Source organism: Miniopterus natalensis, chromosome 16 (genome assembly GCF_054644295.1).
Source record: "Miniopterus natalensis isolate mMinNat1 chromosome 16, mMinNat1.hap1, whole genome shotgun sequence".
NCBI lineage: Eukaryota > Metazoa > Chordata > Mammalia > Chiroptera > Miniopteridae > Miniopterus > Miniopterus natalensis.
In genome coordinates, this window is record NC_142096.1 from 17872354 (window position 1) to 17891991 (window position 19638).

Here is a 19638-nt window from a genome sequence, read left to right on the forward strand (position 1 = left end):
AAGTTATATATTTTTGGGTAAGGTACTTTATAAGATTATCAAATTATATTTTCTTTTGACTTTTACTTTCACTTTCTTCATTCTGTTTTGCCTCACTAATTTTTGAGATTCTAATACATAAATGGTCCTAAATGCCTACATTTAGAATTTAGACCAAAAACAAAAAGTAGACCACTTCTCTGATAACATTCAAAATTTTAATGAACCTCTCAAAGGAGATCATCTGACTTTTCAAAGACACTTTTAGGGATTCTGTTATTAGGAAACAAAACCCAATAATTTCACATAATTATGTTTTGTATTGCTTAGTTTATGCTTGAAATGTAGCTTTTAATATAGAAAGCCATCTTTTAAAAATCCATGTATATTGTGTATTTTGGAAAGTGAGATAGCATAAAATAACTGTCATACACTGCCCTATGTGCTTAATATGTGTTATAAAATTTAGTTTTTACACCTACTCTATGAGAGAATCCATTATTACCCCTATTTAACAGAAGAGGAACCTGAAGTATGGAAGGATTAAGTGAGCTGCCCAAAGTCACATACATAGCTAGTAAGTGTGAAAGCAGGAATTGAACACAGGCAGTCTGACTCCAGCTCTCATGCTACAGCTTCCTCATATAATGTTATATAGTATTACATGATAATTTTTAACCCACAGCTTGTCATTTAACTAAGGGAAAATAATAATTATTGAAAAGAAACTTGTGTAATTTGTGTGACTGAAATTTAGGGTAAGTGATTAATTAGTCAAACTTCCTCCATGGAGTCTTTTCTCCTCTGTTCCAGATTTGGCAAGGTACCCCATGTTCTATACTTTATAGCATATTCTGCTCAGTACAGGTCTTGGTCAGAGTAAGTGCTTAATAAATATGAATGTGGTGGACATGGAATCTACTCAAATTGAATTTAACAAATGTTCCACTGCTTTATTTTTCTAAAATCAAATTAACTGTCTCCAAGCCCCTATTTCACTAGGTTGGTGAGAGATTCCATCTTAGTTATTATGAGACTGGTCTTGTTATACTCAAGATTTCACCTGGTATGGGGTCTCAGAATAGCTGGACAGCCTTCTTAGCTTCAGGCCACACTGGTCACTGGTAATGTACTCATCAAACATAAGATAGTTTCTTGAAGGTGAATAGCTCTGTTGCTTATCTACCGTACTTACAGAGGGGAGCTTTGCTGAGGTTTGTAGCTTTAGTGTCATGGGTCAAGCCATTCAAGGAGCACCCAAGACTCCTTCCTTTACAGGCCCAAATGCCTCCCTGGGGTACTGAGGAGAGATGGGGTAAGACCTCAAACAGTACTCCAAACCAAGAAAGTCTCCCTATAGCATAACTTCCTTGATTTGTTTAGTTTTTTAAAAGTAAAACCTAGTAATACATGTGTATTAATTTCAGCTTTTGTTCCCAAGTAGTCTTGAGTCAGGAAGACACAAACAAAGAAATTAAAAATAAACAATGATAAAGGACATATTAACATCTCATTAAATTATCTAGCCACTGGAATTATTTTTATTGCTACCCAGTGCTCTGCCATGGGTTCTGAGAAATCAGGAGAAGAAAGTTCTTGGGGAAAGACACTGAAAATTATGCTGCAGAATCAAAGCTATTGAGTTACAAAAACATGAGGTTATACAAATAGTTCAAGGGTTCCATAGAGTGGAGTAGACCTCTACATACATGTAATGTCAAAACATTTTAAATGTATTTTCTATTGTTAATTCAAAGGGCCCCCCTCTCACACTTTTTCTTTTAGGCTAGTGGTCGAGCCTCCACTGAGCTGCGGGTGCTTTATCAGCCCAACCGCTGTGCACTTCTTGAGTCAGTGCAGGTTCCTGGGCACACGGTTATTTTTGACTCTCATGGCAAAATAGCTGATGAATCGTCAACAGGCTATGCAGACCTTTCAAAAGAATTTGTGGTTTTTGTCAAGGTAAAGTGGAGTAAAGTCATTAAAGTTTATATTGCTAAATACCTACTTTCTTTTGCTCTGTTGAAGAAAACTCTTGAATTTAGTCATAATAGGGGTAATGAGATGTCTTCCCAGTAGGTGGCATTGATACCTGTTGCCTTTTAATTTTTTAAAAAATTTATCTTTATTGTTGAAAGTATTACAGATGTCCCCTTTTTCCCCCCAGTGACCCTCTTCCACCCCCTACCCTACGCCTTCACCGCAGTATTGTCTGTGTCCTTGGGTTATGCATATATGCATATAAGTTCTTTGGTTAATCACTTTACCCAGAGTAAAAGGCAATAGGGATCATGACATTAGCAGCAATGAAACTGATGGGAGTGACATCCCATATCCAATTGAAGTTGGAGGTTTAAACTATTGATGTGGGGGTTCTTAATAAAAAGGTAGAAAATCTTTTGGGGACTCAAACAAATAAATGTGTGTGTATATATATATATACATACATATATATATATACACACATTTATATATATATAGTTTATATATATATAGTATAGTAAATATATATATAGTTTTGTATCTTTTTTTAATCTCTGTAGCCTCTTGATGCAGACCCTTACACTATCAATAAATAATGATTCATGTAAATTAGGAGTCTACCAGATAACCTCCTTTAGTGTTTTTCATTGCAGTTAAATTATTTATTTTTTTCTTTTGCTCATTTTTAACCACCAAGCTTCTGGTAAGATCCTGATCACTGCACCTTCTGTAAGAGAATTGACTCTATTGCCATGTTCCTCCAGCAAAACATGAACTTGTTATTAATTGCTTTTCTATTCTGTTTGTTGCTTTGAAGGGTGTGTTCCTCAACAGTGCGGTGGTTCTACTTGCTACGAGCCTTTGCCAGGCCCTGTGTCTCCAGCCCGATGGCAGCTGCACTGGACTGGGAAACCAGTCTGAAAAATCCTACTGGATAGTACATAAAATCAATGCTGGGATTTGCATGTTTGAAAGTGTGAAAAATGCACGGATGTATCTGAGGATCAAGGATGGCCAATGTGATGGAACAGTAAGCATCTGCTCTTATTTTTCTCAGCAGATGTTTAAGACATTTGCCAATAATAGATACGAGAATAGTACTTTCTGAATATTTTCTTTTTTAATCTATGAACATTCTGGAAATTGGATGTTGTATATGGTGGTTTCCTTTGACTAGTGTTTTTAAAGAGTGGGGAGGGCGGCTGAATGCTTGGTATGATTGGAGGGGAATCATGACCCTTTAGACACTGTTTCTGAAACAATGTGCATACAGATCACCTGGGAATTGTTAGAAAGCAGATTCTATCTCTGAGTGAGACCGTGTGCCTGCATTTTTAACAACGAGCTGTTGATGAGTTGGTCTGCAAAACATGCTTTGAGAACCAAGGTACTAGAAAGTCTCAGTACAACAATAATTCCTTACTGCTTCTTTTGGTGCATAAATTTCCACCAATGGAAACCCTGTATTTTGAATAAGGAAGTAATTTTAAATTGTAGATATTAGGGATTCTTCTTTAACAACTTGAGACTTAGGAGGGGATGTGGGAGGCAACTAACATAACATCTTTTATATATTTATAATTTTCTTATGGGTTGAGTGGTGATAAGATTATACATTTAGCTTACCTATTAATGCTCTGTTTATCTGTTCTTGTTTGAAACAGTTTAGTTTAAACTCTATCTTTTGGATAAACTCAGAGGTGCTCCCACTCCTCTGTCACCTTACTAGTGTGGCTCTGGCTATTTGGGAGAGTTTGCGTGAGTTTCTGAGGGTGGGAAGAGGGAAGGCTTAGATCTTTCATTGTTCTCTGTGTCTCAGTCTTGGTGCAGACTGGTGAATGTGCCCTGATATTCACAGGGCAAAAGAGAAAAGCGTGTGCACACACATGTTTAATTAGCGCCCTTGATTGACTCACCAGAGCGTCATAAAGTGGGCTATCTACCATTTCACAGAAGAGGAAGTCATGCTTAAGAAACAGTGTCAGGCTTATGGTCTTTAACCTGGTAAATGGAGTAATTGAAACAGGTAATAGGCCCTGGCTGGGTAGCTCAGTTGGTTAGAGCATCATCCCTGTATGCCAAAGTTGTGGGTTTGATCCCTGGTCAGGGCATATATATACAAGAATCAACCAATGATGCATAAATAAGTGGAACAGCAAATCAATGTCTCTCTCTCTCTCTCTCTCTCAAAAAAATCAATTAAAAAAAAAAAAAAAGGTAACATTGTTGTCATGGCCACACTAGCTGAGAGTATGATTTCATAATACGCAGTCACTCCAGAGAAGGAACATCAGGAAGTAGCTTTTCCTTCATATCCCCAACATCCACAAGAAAACAAACCTTTCTCTTCTGGGACTCAGAGGAGTATTCTGAACCACGAGACAAACAGTGTGTTACTTTATGACATGTTTTGGGATATGTGTGTTTTGAAGTTGTTAGGAAAGTTTGTAGGGGCACAGGTAAGAGTTACTCCAAAGAGAATTGACCAACATTGGAAATTTGTATCTTCCCTAGATGGCAACCAAAGGGACAGCGCAGTGCTTAATGACCTTCCACCACTCAAGTTGGACGGTGATTTTCATGGTTTTCCCATTCCTCCCTTACTGGTCTGTGGGCACTGTCTGCCTCTTCCATTTCGTTCTCAGTATGATATTTGTCTTGTCCCTCCAAGTGAGTAAGTTTCCTCTGCAAGTGTATAGCAGAATCTTGAATCTTTCTGCCCTACCCTAGACACTCATGCTTTTTTCTTTCCTTCTTCCTGTTGGTGTGGGTTGATTTCTGGGCTCTCTGTTCTGTTCTATTGATCTATATGCCAGTACAGGCTGATTTGATTACAGAGGCTTTGTAGTATAACTGGATATCCGGTATTGTGATCCCTCCAACTTTGTTCTTCTTTTTTCAAGATTGCTGCAGCTATCTGGGGTCTTTTTTGGAATATTTCTTCTAGATCTGTGAAATACGCCATTGGTACTGCTGTTGGGAATGCAGACTGGTACACCCATATGGAAAACAATGTGGAGTTTCCTCAAAAACTTAAAAATGGGACTGCCATCTGACCCAGTGATCCCACTTCTAGGAATATATCCTAAGAAACCTGAAACACCAACCAGAAAGAATATATGCACCCCTATGTTCATAGCAGCATTATTTATAATAGCTAATACCTGGAAACAGCCCAAGTGCCCATCAGTAGATGACTGGGTAAAAAAGCTGTGATACATTTACACCATGGAATACTATGCAGCTGTAAAAAAGAACGATCCGTTATGCTTTGAGACAACATGGATGGACCTGGAGATTATTATGCTAAGCTAAAGAAGCCAGTCAGAGAAAGACAAATATCACATGATTTCACTTTTATGTGGAATCTAATGAACAAAATAAACTGATGAATAAAACAGAACCAGAGGCATGAAAACATGGAACAGACTGAGGGATCTCAGAGGGAAAGGGGAACAGGTCGGGAAGAGATTAACCAAAGAATTTAAATACATATATGGATAACCCATGGACACACACAATAGGGTGGTGAAGGCCTGGGGCAGGGTAGGAATGGGGTGGAGAAAGGCAATGGGGGCCAGGGAAGGAGGGACATCTGTAATACTCTCAACAAGATTAAAAAATAAAATAAAGTAAGGTCTTCCTGGCTTATGACATACTTATAAGTCAGTTACTTTTGTCCATCTGACTTCTAAAATTGGGGGCTCAATTATTCTGTAGTCTCTAGATTCCCGGTGTTTCGGTTAAAAATTCCATGCCTCTGTTTTTAGAAATGTATTGTAATGGAATGTTATTGCTAAAAAAATTTGAAATTTTAAAGATCCTTTCTATGAAGCCAGAGGCTCCTACATACTCCTAAAATTCTTCATTTGAAATTTGGGTACAGTGGGCCTTTTTAGTTAAAAAGCATATGCTTTTTTGGTCTTAAGAAATTGTATTGATGCATAACAATCAGGCATATTATTTTTCACTTTTACTGTATCTGACCAGAAATCTCTAGGCTGCAGTAACATCACTCTTGGAAAACAGAAAATAACAATCACTTTAATTGCTCTTATTTGCACATGTTTAGAAGCTATAGTAAGGCATGCTTTCAGTCTCCTAAGGTATTTAAAATGCATTCAAAGTTGAATGGTAAGGTATGCTCAGTGCCTTAGTCCAGCTGACTGCTCCACAAACATTTTATTGTATAAATTAAATTGAATAAAAGCATTAATGTTTCCAGGATGCTACCACTGTATTTTTAAAAACATTTCTTTTTTAAAAAAATTGTTGACAGTATTACAGATATCTCCCATTTTCTCCCTTTTTGCCCCCTCCCTCTCCCAGGCCTTTCCCCACACTATTGTCTGTGTCCATGGGTTATGCATATATGCATATATGTTCTTTGGTTAATCTCTTCCTGCCCCTCTCCGCCAACAGAGATCTGTTATTCTGTTCTATGCATCCATACCTCTGGACCTATTTTGTTCGTTTATTTTGTTATAAACATTTCTTATAGGCAAACACACTTATGTTGAAATCAAATGATGCTGATTCTATAACAAATGTGTCTGTTTCTGTTACCATGAAATTGTTATGCTGTAGGAATAAATCACTTTAATAGATTTTGATGTAGTACAGATTCAAGTGAGCAACAAACAGCATGCAATTCGCTAGGGACAATTGTAACATTGTTGATTTAAAACAGAAAAACAAGCCTCAAAGTAACATCGGTGTAACTCGTCACTAGACATGAATGCAAAGGAAAAAAAGATGTAGGAGTTGTAGGAAAAACAAACCCCAAAGTGATCAGGGCACCAAAGACACATGCACACACAGACACACCCCACACTAGCAGGATTCTTGTTTATGGGCAATAGTTTAGTTTGTAGAAACGAGGAAAGAGTCTCATCACAGATTTATCTAATTTTGCCTCTTCACTCAAAATGTATTTCTACACATGCAAATAACTGAAAACTTAAAGATAATTCATATTTTTAAGGAGTCATATATGAAGCATACAGATAGGCTAGGTGTACACAATGCTAGAGCAGTGGTTTGAAATATATAAAAGTGAAAATGAGGCAGGATTGTGAGAAGTTATGAAAATTCCTTGGCAAGTGGAATGGGGAAACTGAGACAGATTGCTGATTAGAACTGGCCTCATTCAGCACCCTGACTCACCTGCCTTCTTCTCCCTTGAATGAGCACTCCCTTAAGCGTTAAGCCCTCAGGACGGGGGGATTCTGATCAGCATCAAATAATCTTAGGAACTAAGCCTTGGGTCTGTTAACCACAGAGACAGAGTTTTGCTTAAACTAGAAAAACCTTTAGGCCTCAGTTGTTTCAGGTCCAGGCCCAGAAAAGCAGCAAAACCAGATGAAGTGATGCCCTGGCTGATATCAGGACCAGATGCAATGACAAATGACCCTTTATCTTAGTACCAACCAATCAGTAGAGACCACAACCCTGAAAGGACACACCTATAAAACTGATGAATATTCTATTGAGATCCTCCCCTGAGACCTCCCTTAAAATTTCTACCTTTAGAAAACAGATAAAAACCCTTAAGACAAAGGACCCAAGGTGTGCTCTCTCTCTGGAGCATGCCCACACCTTCCCCCTACTTCTTTTCTCAGGTGTGTATCTTTGCTTTCATTCTCTTAAGCTCTGAGGGCCCTTCTTTTGCCTTTGTAACTTGTTTCCTGAGCCCATGTAGCTCAGCTGACTCACTTCTCCTGCCTCTGTGACTCTTTCTAAAAGGCCAAGCCATCTTTTTGAGCCGTCCATTCAATTCTTTCTTTCAAGTGCACTTTTGCTTTGCTTGCTGAATAAACTTTCTGTTGCATTAGAGTTCTTGGCTCTGAATTCTTTCTTAGCAAAACTCAAGAACCGAGGTCCATCGTTACTGCTGACTAAAGACACTTAGTTTTATATAAATAATGATAAATTTTTAGTGAGCCTATGCCTCTGGACTGTGAACTTCACAAGTGCTTCTCAGCTCTGGGATGACTAGAGTGGGCTGATTCTGAGTTTAGTGCCTTTTAAAAATCTTTTTAAGTCCAAAGAGTCCATCTCTACCCTATTGGTCTTACATACTATTGTTATTATTTGTATATGTGGTTCTGTCCTCTGCTTGGCTACAAACAAATAAAAGCCAGAGTTTTATTTTATCCATAACAGGAACCAAAGGTAGAAGTTGCTTAATTCATATTTATCTTATGAGAGACAGACAATAGACGCTTGGTTCTTAACTATAAGAAGCTCACATTTGAGATCAGAATATAAGTTTCTTTTACAAATAATATAAGAATTGCTATTGGAAATTTTAATCCATTCTCACAAAATTTATATTGTAGAACTCTTTTTTTAAATATATCTTTATTGATTTCAGAGAGAGGAAGGGAGAGGGGGAGAGAGAGAGAAACATCAATGATGAGAGAGTCATTGATCGGCTGCCTCCTGCACACCCCCAACTGGGGATCGAGCCTGCAACCCGGGCATGTGCCCTGACTGGAATCAAACCCCGATCGCCTGGATACTAGGTCGACGTTCAACCACTGAGCCACGCCCAGCCAGGCTATATTGTAGAACTCTTAAATCTTATAAGAAAACCATTTTAAGGCCATAAAATGTGAAAAAAGTGAAAAATTTTTTTTTAATGTAAGCATTTTATCTTATTTTTATTTATTTTTATGTTTATTTTTGTTTAAAATATTACAGATGTCCCTTTTTCTCCCCAATAACCCATTCCACCCCTCCCCACTCCCTGAAATGTCTAATATTAGATTATAAACGCCATAAAAAGAGAGAGGTCATTTTGATGATTGGATGTATAGACTTCTACGCTTCTAATTCTTGAATTTTTGCTACACAGTCTTGGAGTAATTTATGTGAACTTGATTTACTGGTGGCAATTCAATCCAGAAAATGTGGACTAGTACAGGAAATTGGTTTATGTTTAAATGTAAATAAACTTTATGGTAAAAATTTCACTCTTTTCATCATTATACTATTTTCCAAAAGGAAAATTTCACAATTCACTGTTTTCTATTCATCTACAGAGATGGGTAACACTGAAACAAAATATAGCACCCACTGCACTCTCCTGAGTTGATGCTTCCCTGTGATTCCGAGCTCTTTTGCCCAAGTTGTGCACCTTTGTCTCATCTACCCATGTGGTCTCTGTTTCTGGATCTTATGGAACAGGGTGAAGTGCGCAGTGCAGTTTATGCAAAAGTTTCTAGATTTGTCATGAGGATTTGAAAATGAAGCACAATTATATTGTGAAGTGACTGGTTTTAAATCCTGTCCTTCAGTGTTTGCTCATAGTTATGAAACCATGTTGTATTGATTGTAGGGCACAGGAGATATTGACTGTCATTTTAAAATTAAGAAGAACTTGGAAAATGCATCTGTAAGCCTGGAATCTACAAAGAGCCCAGGGTTGTTCGTTGGACTTCAGTCAGATGGACAGGTGAAACCAGTTATTTATACCAAGAATGGGAATGTTTTCTTCTATCCACAAGTCATCAAATGTACGTTTACTCTGAAATACTTCATTGTTTCACTTTGTGATGGTTTATTTACACTGATAATTTCATCATACTTTTTCTCAGCAAATTCCTGCTGTTAGGCTTTTTATGATTGTTACTCTAGAAGAAGTAAAAAAAACCCCAAATAATAAGGACCACTTACCTCAAATTCTGATATTTAATGTTAGGTATGAAGTTTTTGCTACATCAAGTTTCTTTATAGTTTTTTAAATTGGTTATGTGTATTTGTGTGTGTATCTGTGTGTGTGTCTGTGTGTGTGTGCTTGTATTTTGTTATTTAAAGATATCTCCATATCAGTGAGTGGGGATGGAGCTGTTACAAACATTCTCAGCTCCATTCCTATTAATTTTTAATAATCACAGTAGAAAAGGAGATGGGAAAAGATCAACACAAATGGTATTTGAATTCAAAATAGGATTTGGAAAAAAAAGCCAAAAGATAGGGTAGAAATGTGAGTATTTTTAAACTGATTTTTCGCATCTAAGTTTAGGGCCTCTAGCAAATTGAAGTAAGGATCTGAACTCTGTACATAAACAATTTAAACTTAGAATGTATTTGCTTGACCATCACGATTAATGAGGTAATTCTGTTGTGTTCTTAAATTATTTCAAAATATAGTTTGCAGTTTAATTTTTCCTTGATGTAGGCCCATGGATTTGGGCTTAATCAAAATCTGGATGGTTTTCTTAGTCAGTCTACTCTTATTTAACTTTTCTGTTCAAAGTCTACGTATTCTTTATATGTATATATATTGATATAAAATTTGTGGGGTATTTTATATATATATGGTATTATATATTCAAGTATGTATATATTTATTTACATAAAATATCCTACAGAAAATAGTTTAAAATAAGAATAAAAAGAGTGTGATTTTAACATGATGGTATATCCTGTTCTATTCTTTGAGCTATCTGCATCAATTCCTTTTTAGCTTTTAGTTGCCATACTTAAAGTTTTGCAGATTGTTGGGCTAGTTCACCTTAACTCACTGCCATCCACACCACCACTCCCTCGGCGCCTGTTTTTCCACAGACTGGCACAGAGCAGCACTCCTGCTCAGCAAAATGGGTATGCCATCTGCCTGAGGGGCTCTGGAGGGAAACAGATGATGTGAGAGAAAGCAGAGAGATGCAGGGTGGCGCAGAAGGAAAAGCGGTGAGAAACAGCGAGCAGGGGCCGGCACACGTGGGATGAGCGCAGGAGGAGAGGAAACCTAACGCAGGCGCGGGTAGGGTGCTGAAGCAAAGGTGAGAAAAAAAGAGAGAGCAAGAATCAGACAAGAAGGTGAGGAGAGGAAAAAAATAGCTTGTGGGATACGCAAGGGGGAGATGATAAAAGGCCATGCTTGTTAACAGGGTGTTAGTACCAGTGGGGCCAGTAGAATTGAAAGCGTTCTTTCTCACGGGCTCTGCGATTCAGTTCTATTGCTCCAGCAGAGATGGTCTGAGTTTTCTTCTCTACTTACCAGGTGTATTAGTATCAGAGAACTTTGCTTTCTGTGTTCGTGTAACCAGGATAATAACATATTTCCTATCTACCCAGCAGAGCTGTTGGGGATCGAGCAAGTTAAGTGTAAGTGAAAGCTCTTGTTTCAGTGATAATAGCTAATATTCACAGGCAGCTGTTTTGTGCCAGGCACTGCAGAGCACAGGTTACATCGTTTAATATGACTTTGAGAAGTAGACGTACTATTTTTTATTATCTTTTGAGACTGCACTCTTATTATTAGATAATATTTTTGAGAAAAGAATTGAGTATCTTCAGTGATTGTGAATTAACTTTAAAAGCTTATAGCAAATAGGTCTGGGACTGATTTTATATTGATTAAACTGGTTGATAGACATCTGTAAACTGTTTATCTATTTTCCCCCCTTTATTATAAAAATACATTAATTGTGGAAAATTTTGAAAATATACCCATGTAATCTATCCAGAAATAAAAACTATATTTTGATGTATATATTTTCATGATTTTTTTCTATGAAGGTGTGTGTTGTGTATATTTATCTATGCTTTTCTCTAAATATACTAAAAGTATATTTTTAAACAAAAAATGGGCTGTAGTCTTTTATATATAGAAATAATTTTCTGATGTTTACTTAAAAATAAATGATTTTCATCAACACACATAGTGTGGTTTTGGCACTAGTTGCCAGTCCTGTTGGGAATTGCCTAGAGGTATCTGTCCTGGCTGCACACAGCTTCCTCTTGTCCTGACTTTGGACTATCAAGTATCATGCTTAAATCTCACAGTTTATCCTTCTGATTAGATGCAAATTCCTGTGATTAACAAGCTCTGTGTATTTGGATTAACCTGTGAAGATGGAATTTTGTTAGTTAAATTAACATTTATGAAAGTTCTAGTGAATAGTAGACATTTGTTGCAGTTATCTCTTTTCCCTTGAAAACAACAAATGGGAGGATTTTTCAAACATACTATAAAGCTATAGATCTCAGCACTATAAAGATTGCTTCTCTCTCCTCAGAAGTCCCCCCTTATCCTTTGGAAATAGATTCCAAGACCCCCAGGGGATGCCTAAAACCACAGCACTGAACCCTATCTATACTATGTTTTTTCCTATACATACATGCCTATGATAAACACAGTAGGAGATGAACAACAGTACATAATAAATAGAACAATTAAAACAATATACTATAATAAAAGTTATATGACTGTGGCATTATTAAGTAAAATATGGATAACTTGATCACAAACACTGCAGTGCTTGACATTTGATCCAATAAGGGACTAACAGGCTGGTAGCACATTCATCTTGGAAACCCTGAACAAAGGGACAATTCATGTCTCACTTGGGACAGAACAGGATGGTTCCAGATTTCATCATGCTTCTCACAATTTTAAAAACATATGAACTGTTTATTTATGAAAATTTTCATTTAATTTTTTTCAACCACAGTTGGCCATGCATAACTGAAATCATGGAAAGTAAAACTGCAGATTAGGGGGAATTACTGTATCCCAAAGGATTCTAGACTCTCAAATTAAAAGGAAACTTAAAATTCTTAGCCCATACCTTCTCAATCTGTTTTCAATCTGTAAAAATGACTCCAGCACCATTTTTGCATTGATGTGATATTTTTAGCCCAATACATTATGCATGGCTCATTATATATTTGTCATTATATGAGAATTCAAGAACATGGGTAGAGTCTCTCATATGGAGTCAATAAAAAGAAGCAATTAATAGAATTAAAGGTAGGAAGCCCATTTTCTAGGAAGTGGTATAAGTATTATATATGGAAACAACCTGTTGATATGGCCTTCAAGAGAGAATACTTGGAACATTACAGGTCAGCTTCCTTTTGTGACCTTGGCTGACATTTTCAAGATTTGGGCTGTCTTAAGGTAGTATGTTCTGTGTGTTACCTGTTAATGTTCTCAGAATCTTTGAAAAGATTGATACTGAAAGTCTGCAAAGTACTTCTCTCTCTGCTATTGTAGACACCCAGATTGGCCAAGAAGTTCTTAATTGATCTAGGGAATCTCACCACCAGTATCATAAATGTCAACATTTGTGCAGACATAGACTGTTCCAAGAAACATTAACCCTAAAGATGTCATTTCTAAATACAGTGAGGCAACTTTCTGCTTTAATAAGAGAGAATGCTGGAGAAGTTGCTATGGAAACTTTATTGGAACATTGCGAGTCCTAGGAATTCTGAGGAAGTGTGTGGAAACTCCAACATTTCTTCAGAATTTCTAGTAATACATTCTCATGTTTACTAGATGACAACCACAAAGTTAGAGAAATCCATGTGTGCACCATGAGCCCTTTGGCTTTTACATCAAGTTTGTGTTTTCCTCACCTAGGACTGTAATGAAAGGGTGCCTGCAGAATTGATTGCCACAACTCCTCTAAGGGATTTATTTAGGCTTTAATTAATCATTAGAACCTGCACACTTCAACAAAAGGTAGCACAAACAATGGCTGCTGTACAAAGGCTCCTGTTTGCTGTATTGGTGTGCACCATTGGAAATTCTGTTTTATGTAGATATTTGTTCATACTTTTACCCATGTTTTTCCTTAATTTTCTAGGTAATGCTGAATTTTCTGCCAGAGCAGAAAAACAAAGATGTGAACAAAAAATGTAGAGAAAAACAGTGTGAGATAATAGAAAGTATATCTATTGGTCTCTGCCCCCTGGTTCCTGGCACAGAGCTCCTGAAGTCTTTATAAATTCCTAAGTGATAGGAACACTGGGAGCACCTCTTGAACAAGATTTGGTCTTTGATCATGACCCAGACTCAGGGCTCCTAAAACCCTTGTGAATTCCTAAATGATAAGAGCACTAGGAGCTTCTTTTGTTCTATTGAGGTAACTCTGGGTGAGCTCCTGGATGGGAGCTGATCACCAGAAAGATCGAGCTATGATTAGAAGCTTGGAATTTTCAGCCCCCACCCCCTCAGCTTCTCCAGAGAGAGGAGAGGGGCTGGAAATGGAGTTAATCATGCATATGTGAGCAAGTCCCCATGAAACCCCAAAAGTTTGGGATTTGGAGATTCCAGGTGGGTGAGTACATCCACGTGCAGGAGGAATGTGCACCAAATTCTATGGTATAGAAGCTCCTGTGGTCAGGTCTCTTTGAGACCTCACCCTGTGCATCTCTTCATTGGGCTGTATTCTTTAAAACAGCCTTTAATAAACTGGTAAATGTAATGTTTCCCTGAGTTCTGCCAGCCGCTCTAGCCTGGGTTTCAGGTTCAGTCCCCCGTAGGGGTGGGTACCTCGGGATACAAGTGGGAGGCAACCTATCTATGTTTCTCTCTCTCTCTCCCTCTCCCTTCCACTCTCTCTAAAAATCAATAATAACATATCCTCAGGTGAGGACTCAAAAAAAAAAAAAATCCCCCACCAGATGGTACATTTGTTACAATCGATGCGCCTACCTTGATGCATCATAATCACTCAAAGTCCGTAGTAGCGTAACAGTTCACTCTTGGTGTCATACAGTCTATGTGTTTGGACAAATGTATAATGAATGACATGTATCCATGGAATATTTTTATTGGCCTAAAAATCTTTACATTAATTGATTTTTGAATGCTGAACAAGCCTTGTATATGTGGGGTAAATCCCAGTTGGTCTTGGTGTGTTAATCCTTTTATATATTGTGGGATCCAATTTGCTAATACTTTGTTCCTGAGAGGTATTGGTCTGTGCTATCACTCCACGAGATTAAGTTTTTTAGCCATACCTATGAGGTTGCATGCCTTCTTAGGCTAACATATATTTTATGAGTCATCTTAAATTTTGACTGCAATTGTGGTATCAGCAATAGCTGCTATTATTTATTATTATATAGAATCAGACCCTTGTATAATTTTTGTTGTTGCTGATAATCCCTCTAAAATCTGACAATCATAGTATGAATTACTATCATTAAAAAATGTCTGTATTATGACTGATTTCTAAGAATAAGACACAAACAACTTAAACTTTGAAATTCTAAGTACAAATAGCAGTCACGGTCATGCACTATAAAATTACAGTCATTACTCAGCGAGGTTGGAGACATCTATTCCTGAACAACACGCCAAAGCCACTTGCTTCTAAATAAAAGGCAGAAAAATAGCTAATGCTTTCTTCATTTATAGGTATAGGTATATTTCTTTGATTCTCATAGTTTAGTAAAGTCACTGAAGTATTGTTTAAATGATGTTTTAGTCAGTTTACCCTTCTTATGAAGGCAAAATACCAGGTTATCAAAGGAGTTCCTGTTTAGAATCTATAAGAAAAATATCTTGAATAAGTCATTGGATTCATACTGTGACATTAAATTATTGCTTTGATTTACAAAGTAGTGAATAGATTTTACAGGAATACTGTTCATGCATAGCCTGCTGCTAAGAATGAAAAGTCATTTTCTGGTAACTATGTAATACAGGGTAAAAAGAGTTGACTAGGCATTGAAATGGAAACAAGAGCAAAACTTGCATAGTTGAAAATATGGTGAGTTTTGTGAGAAGAAACAAGTGATTTTGAGAGGATGGCATCTTTTAAAATCTTAATTTCAGTTGGCAGAAAAAACCCAATGGGTATGTCTGCAACGCCCAGCCAAGGAGAGGAAAAGATCCAGGAGTCAAAAAGCCAGCAAGAAACACCGCCAGAACCTGAGGCCAGAGGTTCCTTGCTTTCTTCAACTGCAAGTAAGCAACAGTTTTTGTTTTTTTAAATTCTTCTTCTGGTTTGTTTGTCTGCACTGGTTCTTTGTTAACAGCTCACATTATTTTTATAATACAGGTTACATTATACCACATGAAATTGCTTTTAAGCTGTTATCTTACTGTTTTTATATTTTGGTTTTATATTGCAAAACATAAATATGTTTTAAAAATGTGTTTATTTCTTTACCTTGAATTCAATGTTCACCCCTGAACAATGACTTGAAAAGAAGGTAGCATTAAATTATGACATCATATTGAGCTATTACCTACAAAATATCTTATGAATAGATTTTATAAATAACAGCAAATTCTCACCAAAGTCTAAGCAACATCCAAAATAATCTCCTCCATTTCTCTGATACAGAAACTGAGGCAGCAACAAAGTACTGTAGGCCTCATAGGTTTGAATTTTTAGTTTCTATTCTTTGTTTGGTCATTTTTCTCACTCTTAAATGTATTATCTTCTATGAATGCTATCTGGCAAATTCTGTGAGTCAGATCTAGTCAGCTTTGGGTAAACTGACATAGTGACCACTGACTCTGAACCATTTTTTTTAAAAACCCATCTTGAGAAATACAGTAGATAAATTACAATGTTACTTTTAAAAAAGTGCTTCTTGAAAATCAGTTATTGGGTGTGCTTTCTTTTTTTTTCAGGTAGCAACAGAAAATAGGTCTCTTTCTGACAGCCCTATGCTACCATCATATCAACCAGAGAAAAGAGAAATTAGCCTTTTGATTTTTGCTGCATGAACAAGAAGACCCAGTTTTATATTTCCATGTCATGTCATGAATCTATGGAGTAATGGGACAGATCACACCATGTGAGAAACAAGTGCTTAGTTAAACTTTTTAACAGAAAGAAAATTCAGTCTTGTGTCAGGAGAAATGGTACCTCAATCTGGGATGGCCACCTCAAGTAAAATCTGACTTGGCTAAAAACATCATGTTAGCTGAAATCTCTGGGAGTAGATATGTTTTTATGAGTAGCAAAATATTTCAGAGAAAAATCTATATATTTTATGAAAATTTGTCTGTTCTGGCAAAAACATTTTAAAAATATTACCATTGTTACATATTTTTAAAATTTAAGGTACACAGCATGTTGATTTGATACTTTCATGTATTGCACTGTGATTGCCATTGTATGGTTAGCTAGCCCCTCTATCATGTCACACAATTATCATTTCTATGATGAGAATTATTAAGATCTAGTCTCTTAGTAAGTTTGATGTGTATAGTAAGATGTCTATAATTGCTGTACTATACATTAGATCTCCAGGTCTTATTTATCTACTGACTTCAAGTTTGTACCCTTAAATATCTCTCTTATTTTTCTGTCTCCCAACCCCTGCTCTTGGTAACTACTACTTTACTTTCTGCTTTTACAAGTTTGGCTTTTTAAAATTCCACATATAAGTGATATAATACAGTATTTGTCTTTGTATCTCACTTAGCATAATGTCCTCAAGTTTCATCCATGTTGTCACAAATGGCAGGATTTCCTTCTTTCTTGTGACTGAATAATATTCTGTATATACTCAGAAGTGGGATTGATGGATCATATGAAGTAAACATCCAGGGCATGCTAGGTGCAAAATAAAATTTAAGCCATTAATTCATTATAAAAAGAAGTAATTTCTTTATTGTAGTTAATGTTAACACTACATGTTATTGGCAGTACCAGTTAATGGCATTGGAAATGCAGAGTGGGCCAGAAACTGAGAAAAGGAAGACTTAACTTTGTTAATTAAGCTGTTTAATTTATTAAGCTATTAGAAGCATTGATATAGCATATACTTTGTGTTTGGACATTAAATCCTGGAAATCTAGATGATAAAGTTTTCCTAATGCAAATGTCATCTACAAAAGGACCGTGATTTGTTTAAATTTTGCCTTCTGTGATTGCAGTAGAAATGTTTTTTTTAAGTATCCTTCAGGTGGGGAAAAAATGTCACATGTTAATATTACTTAGGAGACTGATTCATTACTGAATGATTAGATCATGACTCTCTTTAGTTGTCTTCTTTCTACTTCTGTCAAACATCTGCAGCCTGTTGAAAGTTGTTTATTGTGAGAAATACCTTCCTCTTTGTTTTGCAATTTAGCTGTCACACTAGATAGATTTAAGTTATATTAGCCTTTCATATTAAAATAAATTAGTTGAAAAATACTTTAGAAAACATGTTTTGTACTTTAAAGGCATCAAAACCAACTCCCCGTTCCTGAAGAATGAGATTATGTTTGTCAGCCTACTTTCAGGATAGAGCAAGATGTATGTGGTTGGGGGGTTAGGTATTACAGGCCGAGCAGGTGCAAGGACAGTGACCACTATGGAGATTCAGTTATGCAGACGCCGACCCCACTGAGCAGGACTTACTTCAGCAGGGCCCTGGGGCCCACTGAGTCTGGCCCTTACGTATGTCACTTGTGGAGGTGGTTGGGTGGTTCTTCGACGACGTCTGAAGCTGTCCACTGGGAAGGTCAGCTGCCATCCATGTTTTGCCCAGGGCTACCCGGCATGAGCTACAGAGTGATTTGCAGATGGCTGCTCCTTGTGCTGGGCTTAGAGGTGCCCAAGAGAGGTCAACTTGCGAACCAAGGCCTGCTGCTGCTAGTGCTGGGGCTGGGGCCACTTAGCAAGAGTTTCTGGGCATACTGAGGCCAGATGCTGCTTGTTTGAGAGATTTTAGGAAAGTCAGAAGCATGAGCCAAGATAGTCCATTCATATGGCAAAGTCACAGGAACAGCTTGCGTGGGCCTGAAAGTTGGGTGGGGCAGGGTCTCAGGGAATCCCCGGAGCCGGGCTCACAGTGCGAGCCAGGTTGATGGAGACTCAGATACGGTGCCCGCCTGTGGGCTCTATGAGGAAAGGGCTCAGAGGCCTCTGCCAGCACTTCTGTCGGGGAGAAGGCTGTCCCTCCCTGCTCTTGTCCTGATGCCAGACAATTCAGTTCCTCCCTATATGTCCCTGGTGCCTTTTGAGCTGCTGTCCCAGCCCTGGAGCATAGAGGAAGTCAGAGTGAGTCCGTGTGTGGGCCCTTTACCCTCTGTGTCACTCAGCCGCAATTCCTGCTGGTTTTTGCAGCCACAAGTTATGGGGACTTCTCTTCCTGGCACTGGAATCCTGGGATGGGTGGCCTGGCTCCTCAGGGGGGGACCACTGCAGCTGAGATATCCCTCCCAATATTTACCCACCACACGTGGGTGTGGGACCAGCCCTTTCTGGGTCTCTGCCCCTCCTGCCAGTCTCCATGTGGCTTCTTCATATCCTTAGTTGTAGAATTTCTGTTTGGCTAGATTACAGGCGGTTCTGAATGACGGCTGCTCTTCAGTTTAGTTGCAATTTTGATGTGGTTGTGGGAGGATTCAAGTACCATGTTTACCTACGATGCCATCTTGACTGGAAGCCATGACTGTTTCTTTTAAAGCGAGTCTCTAAGTTGGAGCCTGTCTTCTCATTTAGTCTGAACAGGTATTTCTTTAATGTGGACCCCATGTATCTGTTAATATAATCTTGCTTGGAGTACATGCTTTAGGCATCCTTATTGCACTCTTGGTATATATTAAGGTCATTAGGATATTGTACTTATAATATTCTTTCACTGAAAAATATGTAACTGCTTTTTGAACCAAATTTAGGCCTTTACTTTGACAGCCGTTAGGTTTTTATCTTCTTGGTGTCAGTCCAGTGCTCTAGTATGTTGAGATAGCCTTGATTATTATCTTATTTTCTGTTTGTTAGCTATCCCACCAGCTTTGTGCTCCCTATGCTCTATATAGATGCCTACTATCCCTTACATCAAGACACTGCCGAATTCATGAGTAAAACAAGACTATTCATGTTAATTTTTCAGAAATAGATACTTTCACATTGCGTGATACCTATAGAGAAAATGCTTTAACAACTTATTTTCTTCCAGGTTATTTTACATTTAAAAAAT

General features: G+C 37.6%; 1 protein-coding gene across 1 annotated transcript in view; it reads left to right on the plus strand.

Annotated features, from left to right (window-relative positions):
- LOC107533119 (lipoxygenase homology domain-containing protein 1-like) overlaps positions 1-19638 on the plus strand; it is a 104218-nt gene that overhangs the window by 20070 nt on the left and 64510 nt on the right. Inside the window, exons 12-15 of the mRNA XM_087825600.1 lie at positions 1765-1941; positions 2780-2992; positions 9305-9482; positions 15545-15676. Coding sequence (XP_087681726.1) covers positions 1765-1941; positions 2780-2992; positions 9305-9482; positions 15545-15676 — 700 coding nt within the window. The remainder of the gene's footprint in view (positions 1-1764; positions 1942-2779; positions 2993-9304; positions 9483-15544; positions 15677-19638) is intronic.